Consider the following 26,581-nt stretch of genomic DNA (forward strand, 5'->3'; position numbering starts at 1 on the left):
TGTGGGCCACCGCAGCAGCAGCCACCATCCCCCTCCCCTGTCGTCCCCCCCAGCATGAGCCAGAGGCAACGGCGCTATAATTACCCCTCTCTCCTGCTGCAGCTGCCAATATTCGCAGGTCCCTGGGCGGACGGGTGCTGGCATTTGGCACAGCACCCTGTTTATCACCACACTGGCCGGCACCGTGCGCCGGGGCTGTTTTCCCCGGTGGGTGCAGGTCCCGAGGGGCTGTGCTCAGCCGCTTCCCCCTCCCCAGCCATTTCTGGGTCAGGTTTTGCAACCAAGTGGGTTGCACAGCTGGGTCATGGCCGTGCATGCCCTCCTGGGGAGCAGCCCTCGCAGCCCTCCCCATGGCTGCCCCTGCCTCTGGGGGTACAGGAGAGCCCCCCCATTCCTGCCTGGGGAGGGGGCACCCCAGTGCATGTGCTGGGCATGGGGGCTGTGTCACTTCGGGGCTGCATCTCCCCTCCAAGCCCACTGGGGACCCACTGGCAAGGTGTGTGTTGACCCCAGAAGCGGTCACATTTTGGGGGGTGGGGGGGTGGCAAAGGGAGATGCTCTGTACAAGCCACCCCCCGCTGCCACCAGCCCAGCTCTGCCCCATTCCTGGCATCACCATGATGCCTTAATGTCTGCGGGGCTGTTTATTGCCCCTTCTCACCCCGACCCTGATGCTGGGGGGGTTCCAGCCCCAGGATCTGGCCCCGCCGCCCCCGGGGGGGTGTGGGAATTTGGTCCCAGGGCAAAGCCTGGCCCTGTTTGCCCCCCAGCTCTTGTTTCGGCACGGGTGGGTAGGGCCTCCCGGACAGCCTGTCCCCAGCTTGTTTACTGCGGCTGGTGGCATCCCGATGGCTCAGTCCCGTGTGACAGGTGCTGCTGCTTCCCAGGACACCCGACCCCGTGTTGGGATTTGGCTCCGCGTGACCAGGGAGCGACTTATAAATAACGGGACGAGGGGTGCTGCCGGCAGCCAAGAGTGGGTGAGAGGAGTGTACCGTCGTGCCAATGGATTTCCAAGCCGGCATCCTGCGGGATGGCAATCCCATGGAGAGCCTGGAGAAGCAGCTCATCTGCCCCATCTGCCTGGAGATGTTCAGCAAGCCGGTGGTGATCCTGCCTTGCCAGCACAACCTCTGCCGCAAGTGTGCCAATGACGTCTTCCAGGTGAGAGGGGGTCCCTGCGCCCATTCCCCCGCCCTGCCTGGGCTGGAGGTCACCGGGATGCTCATGGTGCTGTGGGGATGCTCATTGACCATCCAATGTGCATCTTCCCCTCCCAGGCGGCCAACCCGTACTGGCAGAGCCGGGGCAGCGTGATTTCGGGGGGCCGATTCCGCTGCCCATCGTGTCGCCACGAAGTGCTGCTGGACCGTCATGGGGTCTACGGGCTGCAGAGGAACCTGCTGGTGGAGAACATCATCGACATCTACAAGCAAGAGTGCTCCAGGTGGGCTTGGGGGGCTGTGGCTGATGTCTTGTGCCTTGTCCCAGGGGGGGACATGGGGACACAGAGATGTGGGGATGTGGGGATGCCCACCCCCCGAGCCATAGCACCATTGTCGAGACCACAGGAGATTGCAGCTGGGCAAGAAATCGGGGGGCTTTTCTGCTGGTTCAGTGGTCCCCCATCCAAATCTTCCTCCCCAGATCCAAGTCTTCCTCTTTTAAACCCAGATTTCTTCCCCTGACACAAATCTTCCTCCTCGAACCCCAAACTTCTTCCCCAGACCCAAATCTTCCTCCTTGAACCCCAAACTTCTTCTCCAGACCCAAATCGTCCTCCCCTGACCCAAATCCCCTTCCAGTCCTGACCAGTTTGGGTCTCTGGGTGGCTCAGGGGGGCGGTGGGTCCCAGGGCAGTCCCCCCGCCCTGCACTCTGCAGCTGGAGCGTTCGTGGGACATCTGAGGTGTGGGGGACAAATCCAGACTCTGCTGGTGACAGCGGGTGCTGTTGGCTGATAAGGGGCAGAGGGACAGTTTGGAGGGGGGGGAGGGGGGCACTTGGTCAAAGCACGCAGCTGGGGGGCGGCGGGGGGGGGTGTGTGTCACAGGTTCTCCTGGCCAAATTCCCTGCCCCACTGTAAATATTGTTTGAAAGCCATGGGGACGGGGACGATGGCACGTGGCAGGTGGCTGAGGCTGCCGGGGGGGCTTGGGGGGCCCAGCCCTGTCTTTGCTCCAGCGGCTTGGCTTGTCCCCACACCCCCCCTGGCTGCAGAGGGGATGACTGGGCTGCAGCCCCTGGCTGGGACCCCCCCGGGGTTTCTGGGTGCCCAAGCCCTGGTCACGCGTTGGGTGACAACAACAAATCCCAGCAGCCCAAGGCTAAAATTAGGGAGTTGTGTAGCATCCCTGGAGCGTGGCCCCAGGCCCCCCACCCACCGGTGCTCCCTGCTGCCGTGCTCAGTGCCACACTGGTTTAAACTGGGATTTACTGGGCCTGGGGCTTACAGAGGCATGGAGGCCAGTGGTTCCTGAAGGAGAAGCGTGGGATTACGCCAGGATCTGTCCTCTTCCCTGGGGACCTGATTTTGTGGTGCCTGCACAGCATCGGCAGGGATGCTGCTGCAATGGGGACATCATTGCGGCAGGGATGTCACCACAATGGGGACATCACCCCGGTAGGGTTGTCACCATGATGTGGACATCACCGTGGCTGTGGCGCTCTCTCCAGCAGGCCGCTGAAGAAGGGGGAGCACCCCATGTGCAAGGAGCACGAGGATGAGCGGATCAACATTTACTGCGTCACCTGCGAGGTCCCCACATGCTCCATGTGCAAAGTCTTTGGTGCCCACAAGGACTGTGAGGTTGCCCCCCTGCAAACCATCTTCCAGGGCCAGAAGGTGCTGTGCGGGGGGGGCTGAGGGGGGGCACAGGGGACATGGCAGGTCCCAGGGTGATGTGCTGAGCTGGGGCGGCCGCAAATAGCACTGGGACCCGCTCATGGGGTATTAATAGCCCCCGGGTGACTTCGCCCAGGAGACAGCCTATATTTAGAGCAGCTGCAGCTTGTGGGGGACACGGGGGGAGCAGAGCTGGGGCTGGGCATTGCCCAGCCCGTCCCCACATCAGGGTGGGAGATGTCCCCCCTCCCCGCTGGGCTTCAAGCTGTTTCTGTCCCTCTGCCCCTGCCCAGACCGAGCTGAACAACTGCATCTCCATGCTGGTGGCGGGGAACGACCGGATCCAGACGATCATCTCCCAGCTGGAGGACTCGTGCCAGAGCACCGAGGTGAGTAAAGGGGGAGAAGGAACCCTCGGAAACCCGGGCTGAAACCTCAGCTGGGAGTTATCTGGGACAGCTGGGAGGGGAGCTGGAGCCCACGGAGCAGGGAAGCCCCCGGGCTGCTGCTGGTGCTGAGGGACACACAGGTGGCATCCCTTGTCCCTTGTCCCTGCAGAAGAACAGCGAGGCGGCCAAGCGGGAGCTGTGCGCTCGCTTCGATGCCTTGGCAGTGCTGCTGGAGGAGAAGAAGTCAGAGCTGCTCCAGCGCATCACCCGTGAGCAGGGCGACAAGGTGGGCTTCGTCCAGGGCCTCATCCACCAGTACAAGGAGCAGCTGGAGAAGTCAAGCCGGCTGGTGGAAACAGCCATCCAGGCCATGGAGGAGACCGGGGGGGCCACCTTCCTCATGGTGAGACCCCCAAACCTCCCCCCATCCCTACTGGTGCCCGCATGGGGTCCCCACAGGCTTGGGGACATCTGGACAGCTGCCACGTGGCTTCACTCACCACTTTTCTCTTGCTCCCCTCTTGCAGAATGCCAAGCAGCTCATTAAAACGTAAGTGTCCAAACTGGGGACAATGCAGTGACCCTCAGCCCTGCAGCTGGGCAGGATTTGGCCGCAAGGCTTTGCCAGCGGTGCCCAGGCAGCGAGTGTGGGGTGTGCGGCCCCCCACCCTGGCACCCCGCTGTCCCCCAGCTCAGTGAGGGGAAGGGGGGACACAACCATGCTCTCCCTGCCCAGGATCGTGGAGGCATCCAAGGGCGGCAGGCTGGAGAAGATCGAGCACGGCTACGAGAGCATGGACGCCTTCTCAGTGAGCCTGGACCACCTCGCCGAGGCGGTCCGCACCTTGGACTTCAGCCCCGGTAATTCAGCCCCTGACCCCCCCCGATGCCCCTTTACCAACTCCCACTGACCCAGTGGCACCCATCGCCTTTCCTGGCGGCCCTGGGGTGACGTTTGGCTGCCTGTTTGCAGCCGAGGAAGATGAGGAGTACTTTGATGGGGAGGAAGACGACATAGAGGAGGACGCAGTGCCCGAGAGGGTGGTGATGGGTAAGGGGCAGCACAGCTGAGCTCACCTCCCCAGGACCCTGGAGCGCCCACGGGGGAGCTCCAGGGGCTTGGACCCCCCCTGACCCCCCATCCTCTCCCCCCAGCAGCTCCCCAGTAGCCGCGGTGACACCGCCGGCACAGGAGGGACGCCGCGGGCGCAGGATGCCCAGCGATGGGACTCGGGCCGGTGGGGGACACACCGCAGGGGCTGGCAGCCTCGTGAGCCGGCACCTGCTCCAGCACGGGACACTTTTCTATACGGGTGCAAACAGAACAATTCCGCACGTTTTGTATCTTCCTTGTTTTGTATATAATTGTCACGGATTTGAATTTTGTGTATTTTGTAAAGAAAACTGGTGTGTTGGGTGGTTTTTTTTTCCTCACCTCTTGCTCTCGGTCTGTCAACCCCACCATGGGCACTGGGGATGCAGGTGGGTTTGCCGGGCCACTGTCATCACCAGTGTCCCTGTCAGCACCTGGAGTGGCAGAGGGACATATCCCAGTCCAACAATTAATTTTCGGCCTCATTAGCACCTCTGGCAGCGCTGGCACCCCGTGCCTGGCCGCCAGCCCAGGGATGTGATGGGTTGGCATGTGGCAGGATTTATCTCCTGGTGATGGGGTGCCCAGGACCAGTGTTTGCCCAGGCCTGGGGACGTGGCGGGGACAGGGGTGAGGATGCTCCAGGCTGTGCCAGTCCCCGAAGTGGGGACAGCATCGGCATTGAGCAACTGGTTTGCTGCTGGCTGAGCTCACACAACTGCAAAACTATACTGAGAATGCAAAAATACCCCCCAAAAAATTTTCTCCTGCAAAAGCATAAGCCCATGCTCAGCACCTGGTTGAAGGGAAACTGAGGCAGCGCCCGCAGCGGTGCTCTGGGCTATGCCACAATTGCTATTAGCTCCAGGGCAATTAGTGCTCCTCATCTGGGGTGGTGGGCAGGAGTCACTGCTGGGGAGGGGGCTGGTCCCACGTTTATCTGTCACATGGCTGCTCTGCAGCTGGATCTAAACTGGGGGGGGGGGGCTCCCCGGAGCGGGGAGGGGGGTACTGGGTGCCCTTAGGGGAGACGGAGCGATGTTCCATCCTCCCCCAGCCTCGGGGGCTGCATCCGTGCCCCGGTGTCTGGGTCCTGGGGGGTGCCCACGGGGGTCACAGAGCACTCCCCCCCCCCCCCCCCCAGCAGCCCCCCAGGGGCCGTGTGGGGCAGGCGGCCGCAGGCGCTTTGCAGCCGGCCTGGCCCCCTCCCTCCCTCGGCCGGGCTTTGCACACGAGTCCCCGCCACTTCACACGGGCCAAGGCCACCGGCCGCCACCAGCGCGGCCACGCGCCACCGGGGGCCACACGCCACCGGGGGCCACACGCCGGGGTCACCCAGCCTGGCCCCCCGCCCCGCAGGACGATGGCAGCCGGCGAGGAGAAACGGCACCTGCTGAGCGAGGGCGCAGGCGGGTAGGGGGGTGCCCAGGGGGGCTGGGGGTGCGGCGCCCCCTCTTCCCCGTGGGGCTCCCAGGTGGGGTGTGTGGCTGGGGCTGGGGCTGGGGGGGAGCACTGGGATCCAACCCACCCTCCGAACCCCCCCCGAGCCCCCCGCTCCAGCCCCCCTTCTCGCCGGCAGGTCCCGCCCGGGGGCTGCGCAGAGGAGCGGGCCCAGCCCGGGGCAGGGGCAGGGGCAGGGGCAGGGGGCTGCCCTGGAGCTGGGGGCACGGCGCGGCCGGCACTGCCACGCACAGGGGGTCACCGGCCACCCCGGCCAGCAGCAGCGGGCACGCAGGAAGCTCTACCTGGCCGCCGGCATCTGCCTCGTCTTCATGGTGGGGGAAGCTGTGGGTGAGTGGGGGGTGCAGGGTCCGGCTGGGGGGGTCCCTATGGGGTACCCCCAGGGGGTGCCTGCAGCCCCTCTTGCCCTGATTCCCCGCCACGGGCGCAGGCAGGGTGGGGGCAGGGCTCCCTGTTGCTTTTTGGTGGGTCAAAGCACCCAGTGGAGCCCACACTGTGGCACGGGGTGACCTGGTTTGGGCCCCCCCGTGCCCCCCCGACGTCCCCGCTGTCCCCGCTCCGCAGGCGGGTACCTGGCACACAGCCTGGCCATCCTGACGGACGCAGCCCACCTCCTGACGGACTTCGCCAGCATCATGATCAGCCTCTCTGCGCTTTGGGTGTCCTCACGCCCCCCCACCAAAACCATGAACTTTGGCTGGCACCGGGCAGGTAACGGGGCAGCACCCCCAGGGTGGCTGTTCTGCTCCTGGAGACCTCAGGGAGCACCCAGAGCACCCCAGGGTGCCCTCCCCGTGGGGACTGGCTGACTCAGGGAGCCCTGGGGGGCATGGGGACCCCCAGCACCACGTGCATGGGCAGGAGAGGGCAGAGGCACCACTGTCCCCATGCAGGGAGCAACCCCAGGGATGGGTGCTGAGTGCCCACCCCGTGCTCCAGTGCTGCTGGAGGGACTGGGAGTGTGGTCAGGCTTGGCAGGGCAGCGAAGCAGCAATGTGGGACTGGGGGGGCTCTCCACAGAGATCTTGGGCGCCCTGCTCTCCGTGCTCTCCATCTGGGTGGTGACAGGCGTCCTGGTCTACCTGGCGGCCCAGCGCTTGCTCTTGGCCGACTACGACATCGAGGGCAGCGTCATGCTCATCACCTCTGCCTGCGCCGTGGCCGTCAACATCGTGTACGTACAGGCGGCTCTCGCCCTCCCTGGTGTCCCCCACCCCATGCCTGGTGGCCCCAGGGCTGTCACCACTGCCCTGCTCGCAGGATGGGGGTGGCTCTGCACCAGACGGGGCACGGGCACAGCCATGGGGCAGCTGGCGAGCAGCCCAACCCCAGCGTCCGTGCCGCCTTTGTCCACATCGTGGGGGACCTGCTGCAGAGTGTCGGTGTCCTCATCGCATCCTACATCATCTTCTTTAAGGTCTGGGTGTTAGTGGGGGCAAAGGGGATGCTGGGGACATGGGGACAGTGGCTTCAGCCAGCCCTGGCCAGGCACAGGGGTGAGATGGAAGGGATCGTGTCCCCTCCCTGCTGGTGCCAACGGGAATTTGGGGTGCCAGAGGGGCCTCACCCTCTCCCACCCCCTTCAGCCCGAGTACAAGTATGTGGATCCCATCTGCACCTTCCTCTTCTCTGCACTGGTGCTGGGGACGACACTGACCATCCTCCGTGACGTCCTCCTCGTCCTCATGGAGGGTAGGGACCCGCTGGGGGGTGGGTCTGTGCCATGGTGCCACCCATAGGTGCTGCAGCCCCTGTCCTTCCAGCACCCACAGCTCTCCCTCCCCAGGCACCCCCAAAGGGATGGACTTCAACGCTGTGCAGGAGACGCTGCTGGCGGTGGCGGGTGTGGAGGCCGTGCACAGCCTCCACATCTGGGCGCTGACAGCAGCGCAGCCACTGCTCTCAGTGCACATCGCCATCAGTGAGTGTCGGGGACGCAGTGGAAGGGGAGGGGGATTTGGGGTCCACCTGCACCCCGACATGCACTCCCTCGCCCCTTGCAGATGCGGGTGCCAGTGCACAGGAGGTGCTGGAGGAGGCCAGCTCCCGGCTGCAGGGCACCTTCCGCTTCCACACCACCACCATCCAGGTGGAGAGCTACTCCGAGGAGATGCGGGACTGCCGGGAGTGCCAGCCCCCCCGCGACTGAGCCCCCCCGGCAGCCCCCTCGTGTCCTGGGGGGGACTTTTTATGAATGGAAAATAAAGTAGAGCACAGGGTGTGTGCAGGGAGGGTTGTTAGGTCCGGCGGCGCCGGGGTGTTATCTCAGGTGCCTGATAGAAGCAAAGGCAGCAAGGATGGACCCACGGCTGTGGGAGCCGGAGCAGAGCAGCCGTTGGAGGCTAGCAGCCCTAATTTTCCCTATTTCTATTCAGCTGGGGGGGAAAGCAGCTGAAAAAAACCCTTTTCCCTTCTTCGGGGAGCACTGTACGGCAGTGGGGTGCTGGGGTGCCCGGGGGCTGAGGGGGGATCTATCCCAGCATGGGGGAGGGAGGACACACTCGCCCTGCTCTTGCCTCTTATCGCTCCGCTGTTTGTCCTTGGGAAGCCAAAGCGCTCGCCCTCCCCGCGGGGCTGAGGCCGGGGGCTGCGCGCACGGCTGGGTGCTGGACGGTGGATTCCCAGGGTGGCTGGGCAGCCGCCGATGACAGAAATGGCAGAAACACCAGCACACCAAAATCCCGGTGTGCTGCCGGTGCTCCCTGCCCGGCACATCCCGCTGCCCCACGTCCCACAGCCACCGGCCGGACTCTGCCTCTCCACCCACCTTTATTGCACTGGTAAAACCCAATAACGAGTAAAACCCCGTCAGCAGCGACCGCCTGCGCCGGGAGGGCTCCGTGCACCCAGAACGGGGCACCCCCACCCCGATCCCCCGCAGCTCTCAGGGTTTCTCCAAGCGTGGGTATTTCTTGCGCAGGATGGAGACCTGGTCCTTGAAGAGGACAGGGTCCAGGCGCAGCTGGGAGGACACCAGGGGCATGTAGCCGAACCAGTCCACCAACTGGTTGAGGCAATCCTGCCGCTGGGAGAAACACCGGCCGCCGGCCGCCCCCGCCGTGCCCTTCACCTTGGCAGGAGGAAAGCGCAGGGGGGTGAGGGGCTCCACTCCCCAGCCAGGGGTCCACCCACATCCCCATCCTTGCACCCTACCTGCTGGGGCACATTCTCCTTGTGCTGCTTGCGCTGGGTGACCTTGATGGGTGGCAGCTTGGTGACAGCAGCCACGAGGACGTTCATCAGGATGTCCTCGCAGGCGGCCAGCCCGTCCACCAGCTCCCTCAACCCCACCGGCAGATACTCCGTGAAGAGGCTGTGATAATACCTGGGGGGGGAGGGTGGGGGGGGCCAGGATGCAGCCAAGTCCCCCACCCCACCGGCCCTTTAGCCACCAGGTACCTGTGGTAGAAGGCGGCAGCGGTGAGGACGATGGAGAGCTCGTTGGTCCACTTGGACGTGTAGCCCCAGCGCCTCTGCTCGGGGTCCCAGAAGTGGCTCTGCGTGGGGAAGCCCACGATGCGCTCGGGGAAGCTGCGCCACACCCCAAAGGCAAAATCCACCTGGCATGGGACAGGGGACAGTGTCACCCGTCTGCAGGGACCCACGGGAGGGGGCCCACTGCCACCTCTGCCTTCCCCTGGAGGTGTGCTTGTGGGGACATGGGGACAGCGGGCACCGCTCCCTGCCAGCCCTGGGGTGACCGCTGAGCACCAACGGGGCTGGGGACTACGGTGCCCATGGCCTCACCTCGCTGGTCGAGAGGCTGGTGTGCTCGTCCAGGCTCAGCACGGCGTCCGTCCCAATGGCCGCGTAGGGGAAGAAGCGGTCGCTGAGCTACAGGGGGGGAAAACCAGGTTGAGATGTGCCATGGGGTGGGTTTCCCGGCTCCCTGCCCCGTGTCCCAGCTCCCTGTCTGTGCCCCAGCTCCCTGCCCCGTGTCCCAGCTCCCTGCCCCATGTCCCAACTCCGTGTCCCAGCTCCCTGCCCCGTGTCCCAACTCCGTGTCCCAGCTCCCTGTCCCATGTCCCAGCTCCCTGTCCTATGTCCCACCTTCCTGCTCCATGTCCCAGCTCCCTGCCCCGTGTCCCAGCTCCCTGCCCCGTGTCCCAACTCCGTGTCCCAGCTCCCTGCCCCGTGTCCCAGCTCCCTGCCCCGTGACCCACCTTCCTGCCCCATGTCCCAGCTCCCTGCCCCGTGTCCCAGCTCCCTGTCCCGTGTCCCAGCTCCCTGTCCCATGTCCCAGCTCCCTGTTTGCATCCTGGCTCCTCTCACCTTCCTGCTGCCCTGGATGATGGTCAGAGGCACGGTGGTCTGGGGCCATTTCCCACTCGGCGGTGGTGGCTTCTCGCAGCTCCACAGCACCAGGATCTGCCGGGGGGAGCACTGGCGTGTCCAGGGGTGTTTGGCCGGGCTGACCCATCGGGGTGCGTTGGTGCATCGGTGTTTGCAGGGCGGCCGTGGCTGAGCCCCCCCGGTCCCACAGCGGGACCTGCTCCAGCCAGCTCACCCCACCCCACAACCATCCCTTGGCTGTTTGGACCAGAATAAAGCCACAGGTGGTCCCACCTCCACCCTAGTGGGCTGGAGACAGCTCTGTCACCCAAGGGTGACAACATCAGCCACCCACTCCCACCCCTAAACCCACCCGCGCCCTTCCCAGCCCATGGGACCCTGCCCCAGCCCTCCCACCACACTCGCAGGAGCTGCACCGAGCGGCGCAGGGCTCAGCACCCCCCACCTGGGCGCAATACTGGGAGCCGGAGACGGCTTGGATGAGCCTGAGGATGGGCTGGGAGAGGGAGCCCACTGGCGAGACAGCCCGGATGAAAGCTGTGAACTTCCCAGAGGGGCTGGAACCTGCCAGAAGAGGGGGAGAGAATAGGCGTTGTGGCATGCACCGAGTCTGCGGTGCCCAGCCGGGGCAGGGGGTCCTACCCTGCTGCAGGTAGTAGAAGGGAAAGTCCCCGGGGTGGGTGGAGAAGTCAGGCAGGGCCAGGAGCCCCCCCGGCAGCGTGTTCCAGAGGAAGCGGGAGCGGGAACGGTGCGGGAGCAGCCGGTCCTTGATGATCTGCCAGAGGCCAGAGTGATGCTTGCAGCATGCAGGTTGTGACCCCAGGAGCGGGGGGGCGGGGGGGAGAAGGGGGGGGGGGGGGCTCACCTCCAGCGTGGTGTGCACGATCTTGTCGACAGAGGAGAAGTATGCATCCCACAGGAACTGCGTCTGCTGCTGGAAAGCCAGCACGCGCTCCGGGTGGATGCAGCGGACGGTGGAGGGGATCTGTGCCAGCGGAGGGGGAGATGGTCTCTCACCTTGGCCCGCCCCACCCCCCCCCAGCAGGGCTGTCTCCCCTCCACCACCTCCATGCCATCCCAATGGACACCCCCTGGCCAAGGATGCTGTGCCACCACCCTGCTACGGCTCTGCCACCTCCTCTCTCTGGAGCAGGATCTGGCCCAGGACCTCCAAAGGTTTTGGGTCTGGGGAGATGCTCAGCACTCCCCCCCCCCCCCGCCCCGAGATGAACGATACCCAGGGCTGTGGCTGGGATGGGACCCCCAGCTCCAGGCTGGATGAGACCCTCTTGCATCCACCCGCGGGAGGGCTGCTGGGCTCAGCTGTGGTGGTTTCACCCCCAAGCTTGGCTGGGGGCTCCACCACCACCAGTATTGGCACTCGGGGGGTCCCTCGTGTCCAGCATGGGCAGGATCCGGCCACTGTACCTGCAGCAGCAGCTTCTCGCTGCCCACGACGGCTGCTTTGCTCCAGTCGATGGCCTCGGCGAAGGGCAGCTCCCAGCCATCACTCAGCAGCACGGGGATGCAGGCAGCCTGTGGCAGGACCCCACAAGGGCTGGGACAGATCCTCCAGCCCCCGGGAGAGGGGTCCCTTGTGTCCCACCCCCACCCTGTACCTGCAGTGCCTCCAGGAAGCGGAAGGAGCCCAAGCGCCTGCCCCGGGGCACGATGCAGAAGGTGGAGTTGTGCAGCAGCTCCTGGTAGTCGAACCTGGGATGGGAGATGGGGTGGGGGTCAGGCATGGCCCCCCCTGACCTGTGAGCATCCCGAGTGGTCTCACTGGCATCTGGCAAGGCTGAGCATCCCTCCTGGGGAGTGTGGGACCAGCCCAGGGCAGCGTTAGGATTGATCGGGGCTGATTTGGGCTCTGAACAGCCCTGGCTCGGTGGGGCCAGTGGAGCAGAGATGCTCACGAGTGATGCATCATGAGTAATGGGGGCATGCACCCAGGCATCGCTTAAAGAGGGGGGGGGTCAGGATGAGACCCCCAGTGCCCTTCAAAGGCACTACCCTGCTCCCTCCACCTGCCCGTAATGAAACCCCAGGCAAAGCCAGCACCCAAACCCCCAAGCCCGAAACTGCAGCGACTCCTCTGCCAAGCCCAGGCTTGCTGGGCAGGACCAGCCCTGCCTGCCCTGGCAGCGCTCCGGCAGGGGCAGAGGGCTGGCTGCTGGCAGGGGTGCAGGCAGCGTGCCCCCCCCCCCGCCCCAGTCTCACGCCGTGGGGCTATGAAAGCCCCTTCTGTGCGGTCAGTGGGGAGTGGCACGGCGGCTGCCGGGTCCCTGTGACCACGCCGGAAAATCCAATATTGACTTTAGGTCGGGACAGACCCCGTCTGTTCCTGCCCGCGGGGAGGGAGGGATGGGGCAGCCGGGTCCTGGATGGGCTGGGGGGGATGTGCGTGGTCCAGCTGGGGGGGCCATGAGGCCAAAGGGATTGCCTGAAGTGTGCTGGTCCCCAGGGGGAAGGGTGTCCCTGTGGTGGGGGCATGGGGCTGATGCCAGCCTGGGGGTTGAGGACGTGTCCCTTCCATGGGTGCTGGAGCACCCTGGAGCATCCTGGCACCCCGGGATGTGGGAAACCAGCCGCAATGGCAAGGCACAAAGTTTTACGATCAAAACCCACCTCTGGATGAACCACCCCAATGTCTCCAATGGATGCCGAAAACCCCATTAGCACACCCTGCCTCGTTAACACCCCAGCTCCTAGCCAAGCGACCTGCCAGAGGGGCGAGCACGGTTCAACAGGGCCCAGACCCCCCACCCCAAGAAACTGCAGCAGCAGCAGCCACATCCCCAGGGCCAGACACTGCCAGCGCTCACCCTCGGGGCTCCTTGGGGACCCCAAACCCGGCTGTGACCCTCAGCACCTCCACAGGGCCATTCCCAGTGCCAGGGCTGGGCGGGCAGCAGGATGCGTCCCGGGGGGCAGAGCGGCCGTGGGCAGGCTTCCCCTCGCAGGCAGCCGTCGTGGGGAAGCTGGCGCCGGCTGGGCTGCGGGGCCAAAACCTCCCGATGGAAATACTTTGCTCCTGACGCGCTGCGGTTTCCGAGTAATCACACCGTCAGGGCTTCCTTGTTTTGTTAGGAGCTGGGACGGGCGCCCACCGTGCTCCCTCCGTCCGGCCCCTCCATGGATCTGGCCAGGCACGGTGCCGCCGGGGGACCCAGCGGCTCCAGAGAACCTTTCCCAACCTGCCTGGGTTGCTGTCAACCCGGGGTAGCCCACGGTGCTGCTACAAGCCGCCCTTTATCCGGGCACAGAACAGGTTTGTTGTGAGGAACAGGATGGAACCCCCAGCAAAACCTTCCTCTGCTGCGCTGAGCAAACGGGGACGTCCCCAGTGCCCCAGGTGAAGGGGACAGCTGGGGTCTCGCTTTGCCAACCCTGGTTGTCACCTCCCCACTGTCCTGCATCCATTGTCTCAGATGTCCTGTGTCTGGGGACATCTTTTCCCGGCACAGGGAAAATAAATCCCCGACGTGAGGTCAGGCAGAGCTCGCCCAGCGTGATGGAGACATGGATGGCTTTTTGCCTGGGTGTCCCGTGGGGACAAGCAGGATGGCAGAAGCCGGGGGTCACGCAGGAGCACAGTGCCCTGTGCCACGTGCTCCCCATCTCTCTGCTGCCCCAGGCCATCCCAGGCGAGGTGTAAATCTCCCCGTACTTGCAAACGGCATTAGGGGATTACCTGGGCCTGGCAGGAGGGGGGTTTCCCATCCCACTACCCATTGCCATGGCACAGCGCAGACCTGGGCCCCCCTGTCCCACCAGCCCACAGCATCTCGCACCATCCTGCGATGCTCCATCCCCAAAAAGGCTCTGCTGCAGGGGCTGACCCTGCTGGGCTGGTGACAGCCACCAGACAGGGCCACGTGGTGCCGGAGCCACCCCAAAGCCCTGGCTAATCCCGGTGCCCACAGCACCCCGGCTCCGCTTTTACCTCCCAGCACCTCCTAAGATGCTTTGAGGATCATGCCCAGCGTGGCCTCTCCCCATCTGCTCTCCGGCTGGGTGGCTGCAGAATGTCCCCAGGCAATGGGACGGGGACCTGCCCATCACCAGCAGGACGGAGGTCTGTGCTGACCTGCCCTGGAGCAGGCAGCTGGTGACAGGTCCCAGGTGACAGGGTGGGGAGGTGAGGAGCTGGTGTGTGCCCCACAGCACAGAGCCTCCACCCTCACAGAGCTTCGGTCCCCCAATTTTTCCGCCAAGGTGCATCACATGCCGTTGCCACCATCCCCATTTGCAAGGGGGGACACAGGACAGGGGCACCTCCATCCCACCATGTCCACATCAGCTCAGAGCTGTCCGTGCTGGGATGCCCAAGGACCCACCAGTTTTGTGGGATTTTTAGTGGAGCCAGTGAGGGGGGGGTGTTTCGGGCTCATCTCCAAGAGAAACATTTATCTTAGGGGAGGGCAGGAGGGGGGGAGAAGAAAAGCATCATTCATCAGTGTTAGGGAAAAGGGAAATCGTATTAGAGGCGGCCGCGGTGATTGCAGATACGAGCCGCTCTCGCCAGATTACTTGAACTTTAATACGAAAGCCCTGAACAATCAGCGCCTCGCTCCCCACTATGGAAACCAAAACCTACTTTGGGAAGAGCCCAAAACTTCCCTCTCTCCCCACGCCTGGAGTTCCAGCTGCCACAGATGGGCACGGCTGCACCCTGCAGAGGGGCAGGAACATTTGTGGGGTGTCCCCCCCACCATAGACCCCCTTTCCCACCTCATCTCCGACTCACTTTTCGTAGTCGACATTATCCTTGTCGCAACGGGTGTCCTTGTGCTTCTCCCAGTCCTTGCCGTGCTTGCAGGTAGTGAGTGAGATGATGTCCTTCCCGTTGTGGATGTGGTGCAGCGCGTTCCTGGTGCCGGAGCCGATGCCGGTCAGGTACCGCTTCCCCTTGAACACCAACAAGTATTTCTTTTTTGGGGGGATCGAGTGCTGGTACAACCACCCCCTCTCCCCGCCGCGCTGCGGGTGGTCCTTGGAGAAGAGAGGGATGGAGATGTCGAAGCCAGGCCTGAAGCTGTCGGTGTAGAAGCTGGCTTTGGCCAGGATGGCCTGGCCAATGTCGAAGCCCAGGTCCTCGGTGTAGTTGGGCCAAGTGCCCGAGTAGAGGTTGAAGATGAGATGGTTACGGCCACCGTTCCAGAGCGGGAAGCCGCGGATTTTCTCATCAACGTTCCGGACATACTGACCCGAGAGATGGTCGCGGTCCAGTGTGTCGATGCTGAGGATGAAGAGGCAGGCTTCCTCGGGGTTGGGGGTGTAGTAGCGGGAACGCTCAAGGGAGGCGAGGATTTTGCTGTAACTCTCTGAGAGGGGCTGGTCCCTCTCCCGAGGGTAGGTGAAGACTTTGAAGCCGTGCTTCTCGCACCTGGAGAAGTCGAAGCAGGTTTCCATCCGACATCTGCTGTTCTTGTAGACGCTCAGCTGTGCCGCCCGCCGCTCCCGGGGTGATGGCAGTGAGGGGTCCTCATTGCCCTGGAGCTCCCTGGGGTCCGCAAAGCTGGTGAGAAGGGACCGATCCGTCCAGTGTGGCCAGTTCCTCCGGGCTTCGACTTTCCTCCCAGAAAAGAAAGGGAAACGGCGTAGCTGGTCTCCTCCAAAGAAGAAAAGCAGGAGCCAAGAGGCAAGGAAAGTCAGGAAAATGTATTTCTTCCTGGTCTGCATAGGGTCATGCACGGCCCCGGCTCCTCATCGGGCTCCGACAGGCGCCAGAGTCCGGTGGAAAGGCCGATGTCCCGGTGGGTCCCCGAGCAGGCGGTGGGATGGTGGGATGGCTCCCGGCCCCCAGGTGCTCCTGCAGCCCCCGCAGCCTGCAGGAGGGCGATGGACCCCCGGTCCCCCCGCGGCCCCGCCGAGCGGTGTGGGGCAGAGCTCGGGACCACCTTTACTGCGTCGGGTCCCCGGGCTGCGACAATGACATTCCCACCGCCGCTTGGCCCAGCTTCAAATCCCTGGGGAAGGGGAGAGGTCGCGCCGTCGCCATCCGCTGCCGCCGCCAACCGTGTCACCGCAAGGTCCCCCCAGCGGGGGACCCCCCTTCCCAAAATAACACCCTCCCCGCGGAGCGCCCACCCGCTCCCTCCGCCCGTTACCTGCGGGGACACGCAGCGCCGGGGGGGGTCGGGCCCCGCTGTCCCACGCCGCGGGTCCCCGCCGGCCGCATCCCCGGGCCGGGCCGGTCTCCCCCCGCTCCAGCTGCGCCGCCTCGCCCGGCTCCGCGCAGCCCCGGGCCCGGGGGGCTCGCCTGCCCCGGGGGTGCCTGCGGGGGGGGGGTCCCGTGTCACCTTGTCCGTCTGGCCCTGCCGCGGGCTGCCTGTCCCCGTGTCCCCCGTCTGGCTGTGCCCCCCGTGCCTGCCTGTCCGCCTGCCCCGTGTCAGGCTGCCGGTGTCCCCCCCCGCCCCGGGGCGGGCTGACTCCCGGCCGGCTGGCTGCCCCCGCCGGGGCTGGCTGTCCCCTTGTCCCCTTCCCTCTGCCCTGGTCAGTGCCCGGCCCCGCTGCCGGGCTGGTTCCCGTGCTCCATCACCCCCCCGTGCCCCCCCGCTCCGTGCCCCCCCGCTCCGCGCTCCTCCGCTCCGTGCCCCCCCGCTTCGTGCTCCTCCGCTCCGCGCTCCTCCGCTCCGTGCCCCCCCGCTCCGTGCTCCCCCCGTTTCCACCGCTCCGTGCCCACCCCGTTCCGTGCCCCCCTCCGTGCCCCACCTCCGTGCTCCCCCCGTTCTCCCTGCTCCGTGCTCCCCCTCCGCGACTCCTCCGTTCCGTTCCCCCCCGTTCCGTTCCCCCCCGTTCCGTGCCCCCCCGTTCCGTGCCTCCCCGTTCCGTGCCTCCCCCCTCGGTGCCCCCCCCCCCCCCGTGCCCCCCCCATCTGTTACACCGTGTCCTATTCCCACCGTCACAACATTCGCTCTTAGCCACGCCCACCTGCCTCCCATTGGTCCTTCGCTCACCTGTGGGCGGGGCCCATGCCGGCCAGTGGGCGGGACCTGAGGAGCCCCCTTCTGCGGAGCCTTCCCATTGGCTGTACCCCGCCGGCCGCAGGGCGCCCACGTGGGACGGGGGATCCCCGCACACCGCGGGGGTGCCCGGAGGTGCCCGGGGCTCCGCAGGGTCCCTGCGCCGCCCGCCCGCTGTGGGACCCCACGCGAGGGACGTCCCACGTCCCGTGTCCCCCCTCGCGTCCCCGCTTGCAGAGGGGGGCCGGTGCCGAGCCCCGATGGGAGCAGCGTGCCCCGGTGGGCTCAGCCCTCGAGTGCCTTCAGGCCCCCAGCCCTTCTGTGCCCCGGAGTCCCCCGGGGAGCCCCCAAAGGGCAGCAATGGGGTCACGGTGGGGTAGCGATGGGGAGCAGGGACTGAAACACAGCTGGGGCCACGTCCACTAGTGGCACCCCTGGGCTCCTATGGCACCTCCAGGCTCCGATGTCACTCCCACGCTCCAGTGACACCCAGGTTCCGATGCCACCCCCGGGCTCCTGCGACCCCGGGGTCCCAGCACGGGGTAGGAGGGGTAGGAGGCACAAGCCCCCCCCCAGCCCAACATCTCTTGCCCAAGTCAAAGCCAGCTCCCAACGTGGCCGTGCCCTGGAGCCCGGACCATGGCACAAAGCCAGCTGTGGACGGTGAGGCAGAGGTGGGGGTCCCAGCCTGGCCTGACCCCCCCAGATCAGCCATCCACAGCGCACAGCTCCGAGAACACTTGCTGGGATGGCTGGAACAGGAGCTGTGGGCAGAGACAATCCCTTTAAAGAAAGCAACATGGTCAGCAGCAAAGCCCCCAGTGACACCCACGCAACTGGAACCCCAGTGGTTCACCTGCAGGACCCCCACACCCCCGTCCTGCAGGGCTCCATCGGAGATGAGAGCAGGATCCCCGCCCCCCCCATCAAGTCTCGATGTCTTGAGCAGCCCCCACCATGACCAGCCAGGACCCTCTGCTGGGGTGATACGGGGGCGTGCTGGGGGTGCTGAGCCCCAGCGTGGGGAGCCAGGCGTGGGCTGGATTGGGCAGCGAGGGCAGGTCGGGGCTCGACTCTCCCACCCTGCGCTGGCATCCCCGGCCACGCCAGCCGCCCTCCGCCCTGCCCCGCCGGCCGGGCAAGCCGGGACGGGTGCTGGATCCCACCCATGGGTGTAACAACCCGGCCGGCCTCAGCCTGCAGGCGGCCCGGCCTCTGGGCAGGATTCTGCTCCGTATGGAACAGGGTGCCAGGAGCCTCAGCCCAGCACCCCAGGGTGGCTGTACTGGTGGCTGTGGGCTGGGGTCCCCTCCCCCTGCCCTGCCAGCCGAGTGGGACCCAGGGGACACACACAGTGACAGCCCTAGGGGCTGTGCCTCAGTTTCCCCATGCAGGCAGGGGACGGTGCTGGGCAGCCCGGCAAGGGGCTGTGTGCGTGCCAGCTTGGTAGCGATGGTTTTTACCAAATCTTGGGATATTTATTTGCCAGGCCCGGCCAGCTCAGCCCCGGGAGGGAGTTAATCCCCCCGACACAGAGGGGATTACTGCGGCCCTGGGCTGCCTTAGCTGCGGAAAGCGGATTAGCCAAAGGACAGGGAACGTGGGGGTGGGCAGTGGGAGCCCCAGGCACCCCCTGGGTTCTGGGGGGGGACACCCATGGGGACAGTCTCCAGCCCTGGGGAGCAGGAACCCAGCTGGGGTGCAGACAGGGACAGGGCAGCCCCAGGGTCAAGGTGCTGCCCATGGGCACAGCCCCCCACAGCCCCCCACGGAGGGGCCGCGGCTGCGATGGGGGGTCTGGGGTTGCAACCCGCACTGGGGGCGCTGGGAGCTGTGGTTTTGTGCTGGTGGGACTGGGAGCTGCGTCTTGGCTTGGTGGCACTGGGAGCTGTGGTTTTGCACTGGGAGCACTGGGAGCTGTGGTTTTGCACCGGGTACTACTGGGAACTGTAGTCCACGTGCACGGGGGGTACTGGGAGCTGTAGTGCAGGGCGCACTGGTGCGTGCTGGGAGCTGTGACCCTGTTGCACTGGTGAGTGCGGGGAGGGGGGGGGAACGACACGGGGGACGGATATGGCTGGGAAGGGAGGGAGTGGGGGATACTGGGGTGGGGGTGCTGGGAGCTGGGGTGCACAGAGGGAAACTGGGAGCTGTAGGAGCCCTGGGAGCTTGGGAGGGGCACTGGGAGCTGCAGGGGGAGCTGGGGTTGCGGGGCACTGGGAGCTCATTGGGGAGCACTGGGAGGGAGCTGCAAGGGTCAGTGAGGGCACTGGGAATTTGGGGGGTACTGGGAGCTGGAGGTGGAGCTGGGGGTCACTGGGAGCTGGGGGAAGCACTGAGAGCTGCGATGGTAACTGGGGGTGCTGGGGGGGGACACAGGGACTAGGGGCTGCGGGAGGGGTGTGGGAGCCGGCCTCCGGGAAGCACTGGGATCTGTAGTTCAGCTGGGGATACTGGGAGGTGTAGTCTGGAGGCCCAGCGCATACTGGGAGGTGTAGTCCCAGCCTAGGGCCATGCTGGGAGTTGTGGTTCCCCGGCCCAGGGCTGCTGGGAGCTGTAGTTCTGCACTGGGGGGTACTGGGCTCCTCAGCGGCTGCCGTGGGTGCCCGGGGCTGGCCGACGCCCCCACCAGCCCCGCACTGACCCCCCATCCACACATCCCGGTGCCGCCCCAGCTCTGCAGCGCCGGCCCGTGCTGCCTCCCCTGCCCTCAGCTCCCCGGGGGCGGGGGGACGGGGGTGGCTGCCCCTCAGCAGGGTGGCCATGGAGCAGGTTCTGCTGAGCCCCACCTGCCCCACTGGGCACTGACCAGCCGTCAGCCCCGTCGTCCCACTGTCAGCGCCCCGCCCCCCGTCAGCCCTGCCATCCCACCACCAGCCCCACTGCCCCACCACCAGTCCCCCTGTCCCACCATTAGCCTCCCGGTCCCACCATTAGCCCCACTGTCTCACTGTCCTGCCATCATTCCCCCAGTCCCACCATCAGCTCCATCATCCCGCTGTCAGCTCCACCATCAGCCCCACTGTCCCACCGTCAGCCCCCCAAACCCACTGTCAGCCCCTCTGTCCCAGTCCAGCAGCTCTTGGGAGAGAAACTGTAGGGTTTCATCCCTGAGCATCCCTGCAGGACTGTGCCCGTGGGAATTCTGTGCAGGGGGCATTGGGAACCTCGGTGTGTTGGCTGGTGCAGTGCTGGGGGGATGCTGGGGGTCTGGACCACGGGGAGAGGGCTGGGGGAAGGAGAAGAGCCGAGTCGGGGTCCCCCAGGTGGGGGACAGATGCTGACCCTGTGCATCTGCCTAGGCTGGGCCGTGACGGCATGGGGGGGACGCAGTCGCTGGCGCTGCCCCTGGGGAAGGGGCCTCACCACGTGGGCTGCACGGATGTCATGGTGGGCCAGACACGGCAGGTACGGGACAGGGATGGGGACGGGGACAGAGACAGGCTTCCATGCACTGCAGCCAGCTGGGTCTTGCAAGAACTGAGCTTGCTGAGGACATGGCCACCGCTGCCCCTTGCTGTCCCCATCGTGTCCCCCCTTCCCCTCTCTCCCCCAGGGGCTCTTCCTCCGCCTCTTCTACCCCTGCCTGCCCCGGGCCGGGGCTGAGTGGCCGCTCTGGATCCCGCGCTATGAGTACTGCGGCGGGCTGGCCGACTTTGCCGACCGCAGCCGGCGCTGGTGCGCACCCCTGCTCAGCATCACCATCGGTAAGGGGGTGGCGGGCACCAAGTCCCCCATCCTGGGTGCTCCCCCATCCTTAGGGACCCACTCCCTTAGTGGGGTTCAAGGTCACCCAGCCCATCCCCGGCTCGCCGGTGGAAGCTACAGGCAGGGATGGAGCTGAGCGGGGTCCTGCTGCAGCAGCAGCACCCCGCTGCCCGTGTCCCCCCTTCTCCTGGGGGGGTTCCTCTTCCCTGCAGGCTCCTGCAGAGTGCCAGTGAGCTGGAACGGGCCTCTCAAGCCCTGTAGCAGTGGGTACCCGCTGATCATCTTCTCCCACGGCCTGGGAGCCTTTCGGTAGGATGAGCCCCGAGCAGGGCAGGAGATGCTGAGCCCCTGCTCCAGGCCAGAGCCAGGATGGGGATGCAGGTGTCCCGGCCCCCCCAGCCCCACTCACACCTGCCTTGTGTTGGCAGCACAGTGCTGATGCTGCTGCCCCCCGGCTCCCTTGCAGGACCCTGTACTCCTCGGTCTGCTCAGAGCTGGCATCCTGGGGCTTCGTGGTGGCGGCACTGGAGCACAGGTGGGCACCCGGTCCCCCCACATTTGGCAGCCGTGGCCGGGCTGGCAGGGCATGGTGTCCCAGGGGGCTGCCGGTGCCCCCGTGACGTGGCCGCCTGCCCTTCTGCCACTGCAGGGACCATTCTGCCTCTGCAACATATTTCTGCACGGCAGAAGCTGGGAGAGAGGAGTGGATCCCCTACCAACGGGTACCCCAAGGGCAGAAGGAGTTTTATTTCCGAAACAAGCAGGTACCAGGGTTGGAGGTTGAGGGTGGGCAACCCAGGAGGTGTGAAATCCCTCCTGCAAGCTGAGCCAGCCCCTGTCCCTGGGGTGTTCATCTCCAACCCTTCCCAAGCTTGTACCGCCACGATGCTGGGGCTCAGCTTTCTCCTTGCAAGCGGAGAAAAATCTGTTCAACCTGTTTATCTCTGTGGGGTCCCTCTGCCCAGCTCCAGCTGACCCTGGCAGGAGCTGAGCTGGGCTTTGCTGGATCCCTGGATGCTTAACGTCACCAGCACCCCGGGGAGAAACAGGCTCTCTGCCCAGCCCAGGGCTTCGTGCCGGCTGCTGGGTTTGTTCACACTCTGATTTTTGTCCCTGTGGGATTATCCCAGACAGCTGCTTGCTGGGGAGCGGGAAGGTTTCCTGCTGAGCCAGGTTCCTCCCTGCTTGTTTCTGCCTCATTTAAAAGAACGTCGCGTCAAGATTTGTTGTAGACAAGCTCTCTAGGAAACATGGTGGTTGGAGGTGCTTTTGGCAGTCTTAAATCACGTCCCAGCCTCTTTTTTTTTGTGTATACTCCGTCTCATGACACGTTGCATGAACAAGGGAGACAGTTTTCCTGTAAAGATGAACCTGTGAGCATGAATGCTGAGGGTGAATGAGAAATAATTTATAAATAGAGGGAAATGGTTGCCAGGTCAGCCTCAGTTATGGCATCTTCTGTGTTAGAGGGAGCAGGGAGGAATGGAGAGACGTTTGTGTCGGAGTTTTTTGTCAATGGAAGGCCTTTAAATGTGTGTGGCCGACAGCATTTGTGGCCTTTGGGGAGCAGGGGACATAGCGCCGACGTGGCTCCAGGTCAGGGCTTCCTCTCCCTGAACCCACCGTTTGGGCTGTTGAGCCGCTCCTGGGTAGAGCCCCCGAGCTGGGTTTCAGGGTGACCTCCAGGTTTGCTCCTGGCAGCTGGGGTGGGATGGGGGGTCCAGGCCCCCCGTGGGTGTTCGCACTGGCGAATGGCTTCAGCAGGCTTGACTGGGGGGCAGCTGGCAAGGAAACCGGGCTCTCCCTCCCCTGCACACCCCACTGCTTCCTCGCCGGAGCAGAGTTCTTTTGCTCATCTCCAGCCGTCTGTGCTATCAGATTAACTGAATTAAAAACAAACAAAAAAAAGAAACCATTCCAATAAATTCCTTGCATCCCCACGGGAGCCGCTGCGGTGCAGCCTCTCGCTTGCTTTTACATTTGCTGTAATTCAGGGAAAGCCCCGTCGGGTCTGAGCGCTGCTGTTTTGGAGGGATGAGTGTGGGTGGGCGTCGGGGAGAGGATCTGGCCACAAACTTGTGGGGTGGAGGAGCTGGCTTAACCGGGGAAGGGGCGGCTCTCACTCCCAGGTTCATCAGAGAGCAGAGGAATGTGTGCGAGCGCTCCGGCTTTTCAAGGACATCAGCAGCGGTAAATCTGTCCCAAACATCCTTCACCAGGACTTTGATCTCTCCGTGCTGAAGGTATCTGGGTCTGTCTGTGCTGAAGGACCAGCCGGGGCATCGGTTGGCCGACGGTGGGGGGTGGGGTACCCTTTGCTGGCAGGATCAGTCCTTGTTGTGTGAGACTTTTCCTCCTGGGAGAAGCAGGGTCTGTGCAGAGCCACAGCCTTCCATGTCCTGGCTTCTTGGTGCCTCTCTTCTCCTTTTTCCTTCCACCAGCCATGGAAATGGGACAGAGTGTCCCTTGTAGAGGGCAGAGCAGTGGGGCTTTGCTGATGTTCTTCCCTTGGCTTTTTCTTCCCTAATTAGGACCCTTCTGCAGGGTTTGAGCACAGGCTCCTCAGCCTTCTCCTTTTTGCAGGACAGCGTTGATCTGACCAAAGTCGCCGTCATGGGCCATTCCTTCGGTGGGGTGACAGCAGTGCTGGCCTTGGTGAAAGAGCCCAGTTTCAGGTAAGCTGCAGCAGGGACGAGGAGCCCCAGGAAGCTCCAGGGACCCGTGGCTCATCCCGGTGGGAAGGGAAGCCGTGGCGTGCATCCATCCTGCTGCAGGTGTGCAGTGGCTCTCGACGCCTGGATGTTCCCCCTGGAGAACGTGCTGTACCCGGAGGTGCCCAAGCCCGTGCTCTTCATCAACACCGAGAAGTTCCAGACACCAGAAAGCATTGCCAAAATGAAGAGGCTGAGCTCCAGGAACAGCCAGACGAAGATTATAACCATCCTGTGAGTCAGGGGCTGGGGGTACCCCCCTGCCGGTACCCTCCTGGGAACACCTACCTCCCAGCAGGAGGACCCCTCCCCAGCTCCCACTGAAGCAGATCCCTTCTGTGTCCCAGGGGATCCGTGCACCAGAGCCAGACTGACTTCACCTTTCTCACTGGGAAGCTCAACACCCGCATCTTTGGCGCAAGAGGGACCCTTGACCCCTACAAGGGTCTGGACATCACCAGCCGGGCGGCTCTGGCCTTCCTGCAAAGGCACCTCAGTACGGCGCAGGGTGGAGGGCACGTTGGCTGGGGGTTCGGGAGGGCACCAGAGCTCCCCCACTTGCAGGGGGCTGCGGGGGGGGCCGCTGCCTCCGCAGGCTTGGGTTTGGTGCTTCCCATCCCATTGCACAAAGCAAAGGGATCCGGTGGCTGCTCCTCCTCCTTTACACCTGGAGCCGGGCTGATAGTTGCTGTCGTAACCCTGTCACCGTCTCTGCCCCGTGCAGACCTGGAAGAGGAGTTCGATCGATGGGACAACCTCCTCGAAGGCATCGGAGACTCGGTGGTTCCAGAAGCACCATTCTGCCGCTCCAACCTGTAGCCTGCTCCGAGGTGGCTGGCAGGAGCCAGGTACCAGCAAAGTGGCTGCTTCTTGTCCAAAATGAGCCAGCTGGGAGCCAGGAAGGGCAGAAGGATCCATGGGGAGAGCAGGACCTGAGGTCCGTGCTCCCAGGACATCTGGTGGCCGGGGTGCTCAGCGAGCGTGCTGGGAGAGCCCTCCCTGCACAGGCACTGCCCGCAGTGAGGGCTGTGGGGCTAAGGGAATAAAATCCCCGTGGACAAGGACTGAGTTGGCTGTCACTTGGGCCCGAGTTGACACCCCCCTTGCACCCAGCGGGCTGGTGGGCATCGAGCCATCGCTGGATCTGCTGCAGCTGTGGCACATCTGGCAGGAGCAGGCAGTGGGGTCGTTCCGCAGGGGCTGGGGGTAGTTCAACCGTGGCCAGAAGAACCAGCGCAAAGGGATTCAGCATCAGGGCTCCAAGCACAAGGGTAATGAAAATCTTAGCATTGTCCTGGGAAGCTGGCCATATTGTTGGCTCCACACCTAAAATCTGGGGGAGAAAAAGAAAGAGGATCGTTTTAAAGGAGAGGCCGGCTGGAAGCATCTGTGAGCACCCCAGCAGTGCAGGGGTGTGAAACAGGGACCAAGATCAGCCCGGGGGATGGAAGGAAAACAGCCCAGCCTGGTTTTGCAGCATGGAGAGCAATGCCGCTGCAAACAGGCATGTGCTGGCCATGGGAATAAGGCTCTTCGGAGGCACCTACAGCCCTTGGGTAACACCAGAGACAGTAGAGCAAGGGGTGCTTTTTAAGAGAGGAGGTCTGATCCTCGGCGATCCTGAGGAAGGGCTGAAGCTGGTGGAGCTGCATGGATTTGGCCCACTGGAGACCCTCCCCAGGGTCCTGGCTGGCACTGTGGTGGGAGAAGCGGCAGGCAATCCTGGACACGCCGCCTTGGCAGCTGCTGGGAACATCCAGGCTCCTGGCACACCATCTGCTTTTGCATTGTCCCCGCCGGCAGCGGCGTGGGGTTCCTGCTGGGGGACACGTGGTGGGACGGCAGCGGCTTTGCTTCACCTTCTGCCATTGCAGAGAGAAGCTGCTGCAGACGACAAGGCTCAGGGGTGCACGGAGCCAGGATTTCCTGGGGTGCCATGGCTGGAGGAGAGTGGGGTTTGGGTGGCACGTGCTATTCCTCACCCAGTGACGGTGGGTGACGTGGGTGCCAGCAAAGCCCTCACCCCAGGGGAAGAAAGGGGAATGGAAAAGCAGTATCTCACTCTTCCCGAGTTGCTTGTGTCACCGTCAGTGACGGCCACGTCCTCGCCTTGAGCCCCTGGCCCATCTTAGTCGCAGGCGAGTCCTAGGGCTGAGGATGCTCCAGGATGGCCTCGGGGGATGGCGCAGCGCTGTGCAGCAGCAGGGAGGACATCTTTCAACATCTCCTCCACTCTCCGGTGACACAAAGGACTGACGTGAACAGGACCACAAAACCCCGGTGCTTTTGAGGCTTCCAGATATGTATTTTTTAAATTGTTTTACACTGAAACCACCATTTCTAGCCCTGGGAGCAAGCCGGGGTGTGACAACCCAGGGAGCTTCAGGACCGCTCTGCTGGGATGCTGAGATGGGTGGGGAATGTTCAAGGTCGATGAATTGTGTGGGTGAGCCGGGGGGGAATGAACAGAGCCTGTCAGGTCCCGCTTTAACAGTGAGAGACAGTGACTGGTGCAGAAATCAAATCTCATTTTCCTCCCTGAATTAGCACGGCCAAGGATCTGCGCTGGCAGCTAGAGGGGAGCAGCCTGGTCATGGCTCCAGCACGGCATAGCTGAGGCAGGCTATAAATTCTGCAAGACTCTTACGTAAAGATGTAAAGGCTTTATGGACAGGGGTGGCAGAAACCGGCTGTGCTCAGAGGGTGACTCTGACATTCATTAACCCTTTGGTTCACAGAAAGCTACTTATTCCCATCTCAGTGCCCATGGGTCTGGGGGAGTGGGGAAGCGGACAGATGTCCTTCTGCCTGGTCCTGCATTCCTTTGCTCCCCACTCCAGAGCCAGCCTCTGCACCTGGGACCACATTTCCAATTGTCTTTGTGCCTTCGGACGAAAACCCCACCAGAAGAGAGAGGAGAGTTCCAAAAAGCCCCGGGGTCACTTGGGCAGGGCAGACACCCTCTTTCTTCTGCTGCATTGGCCCCTCTCTGCTCTCTGTGGGATGTGGTGGTGCAGGAGCACTTTCCAAGCATTTTCCTACTCCGCTGACTTGCTGCATCTGCTTTAAAATCCAGCCCGGAGCTATCTCTTCAGCCAGGCTCCCCTCCCTTGC

The 26,581-nt window shown here is 64.2% G+C and overlaps 4 protein-coding genes across 9 annotated transcripts; 3 read left to right on the top strand and 1 right to left on the bottom strand.

Annotated features, from left to right (window-relative positions):
* Positions 1-929: 929 nt before the first annotated feature.
* TRIM63 (tripartite motif containing 63) lies at positions 930-4,614 on the top strand. Of its 4 annotated transcripts, none has more exons than XM_056330891.1 (9): positions 930-1,164; positions 1,281-1,447; positions 2,676-2,844; positions 3,138-3,233; positions 3,403-3,636; positions 3,761-3,783; positions 3,970-4,094; positions 4,207-4,284; positions 4,389-4,614. In XM_056330891.1, exons 1-9 carry the CDS (start codon positions 1,006-1,008, stop codon positions 4,400-4,402), a joined length of 1,065 nt encoding a protein of 354 aa, XP_056186866.1. In that variant the 5' UTR covers positions 930-1,005; the 3' UTR covers positions 4,403-4,614. The 4 variants fall into 4 exon arrangements, with proteins under 4 accessions (XP_056186866.1, XP_056186867.1, XP_056186864.1 ...); XM_056330892.1 differs by having other exon boundaries at positions 4,392-4,614; XM_056330889.1 differs by having other exon boundaries at positions 4,207-4,614.
* A 95-nt stretch (positions 4,615-4,709) lies between these two features.
* SLC30A2 (solute carrier family 30 member 2) lies at positions 4,710-8,418 on the top strand. Its single transcript, XM_056330888.1, has 8 exons — positions 4,710-5,739; positions 5,906-6,117; positions 6,352-6,498; positions 6,808-6,961; positions 7,048-7,204; positions 7,374-7,479; positions 7,574-7,708; positions 7,791-8,418. The coding sequence occupies exons 1-8, from the start codon at positions 5,690-5,692 to the stop codon at positions 7,934-7,936; spliced, it is 1,107 nt and encodes a 368-aa protein (XP_056186863.1). The 5' UTR covers positions 4,710-5,689; the 3' UTR covers positions 7,937-8,418.
* A 121-nt stretch (positions 8,419-8,539) lies between these two features.
* EXTL1 (exostosin like glycosyltransferase 1) lies at positions 8,540-17,004 on the bottom strand. 3 transcript variants are annotated; one of them, XM_056330886.1, is made up of 13 exons: positions 16,986-17,004; positions 16,194-16,360; positions 14,831-16,052; positions 11,700-11,793; positions 11,509-11,616; positions 10,946-11,065; positions 10,723-10,855; positions 10,526-10,644; positions 10,060-10,155; positions 9,535-9,621; positions 9,187-9,347; positions 8,941-9,112; positions 8,540-8,857 (listed from the first exon to the last, which is right to left on the bottom strand). In XM_056330886.1, exons 3-13 carry the CDS (start codon positions 15,763-15,765, stop codon positions 8,672-8,674), a joined length of 2,211 nt encoding a protein of 736 aa, XP_056186861.1. In that variant the 5' UTR covers positions 15,766-16,052; positions 16,194-16,360; positions 16,986-17,004; the 3' UTR covers positions 8,540-8,671. The 3 variants fall into 3 exon arrangements, with proteins under 3 accessions (XP_056186861.1, XP_056186860.1, XP_056186862.1); XM_056330885.1 differs by lacking the exon at positions 16,986-17,004 and adding an exon at positions 16,798-16,870; XM_056330887.1 differs by lacking the exon at positions 16,986-17,004 and having other exon boundaries at positions 8,540-8,749; positions 16,194-16,624.
* Positions 17,005-19,024: 2,020 nt separating this feature from the next.
* Positions 19,025-24,528, top strand: PAFAH2 (platelet activating factor acetylhydrolase 2). Its single transcript, XM_056333205.1, has 11 exons — positions 19,025-19,080; positions 20,351-20,456; positions 20,605-20,755; positions 20,969-21,065; positions 21,223-21,291; positions 21,406-21,520; positions 22,886-22,999; positions 23,340-23,431; positions 23,531-23,701; positions 23,815-23,963; positions 24,192-24,528. The coding sequence occupies exons 2-11, from the start codon at positions 20,367-20,369 to the stop codon at positions 24,284-24,286; spliced, it is 1,143 nt and encodes a 380-aa protein (XP_056189180.1). The 5' UTR covers positions 19,025-19,080; positions 20,351-20,366; the 3' UTR covers positions 24,287-24,528.
* Positions 24,529-26,581: the final 2,053 nt, after the last annotated feature.

Source organism: Falco biarmicus, chromosome 3, assembly GCF_023638135.1.
Source record: "Falco biarmicus isolate bFalBia1 chromosome 3, bFalBia1.pri, whole genome shotgun sequence".
Lineage (NCBI taxonomy): Eukaryota > Metazoa > Chordata > Aves > Falconiformes > Falconidae > Falco > Falco biarmicus.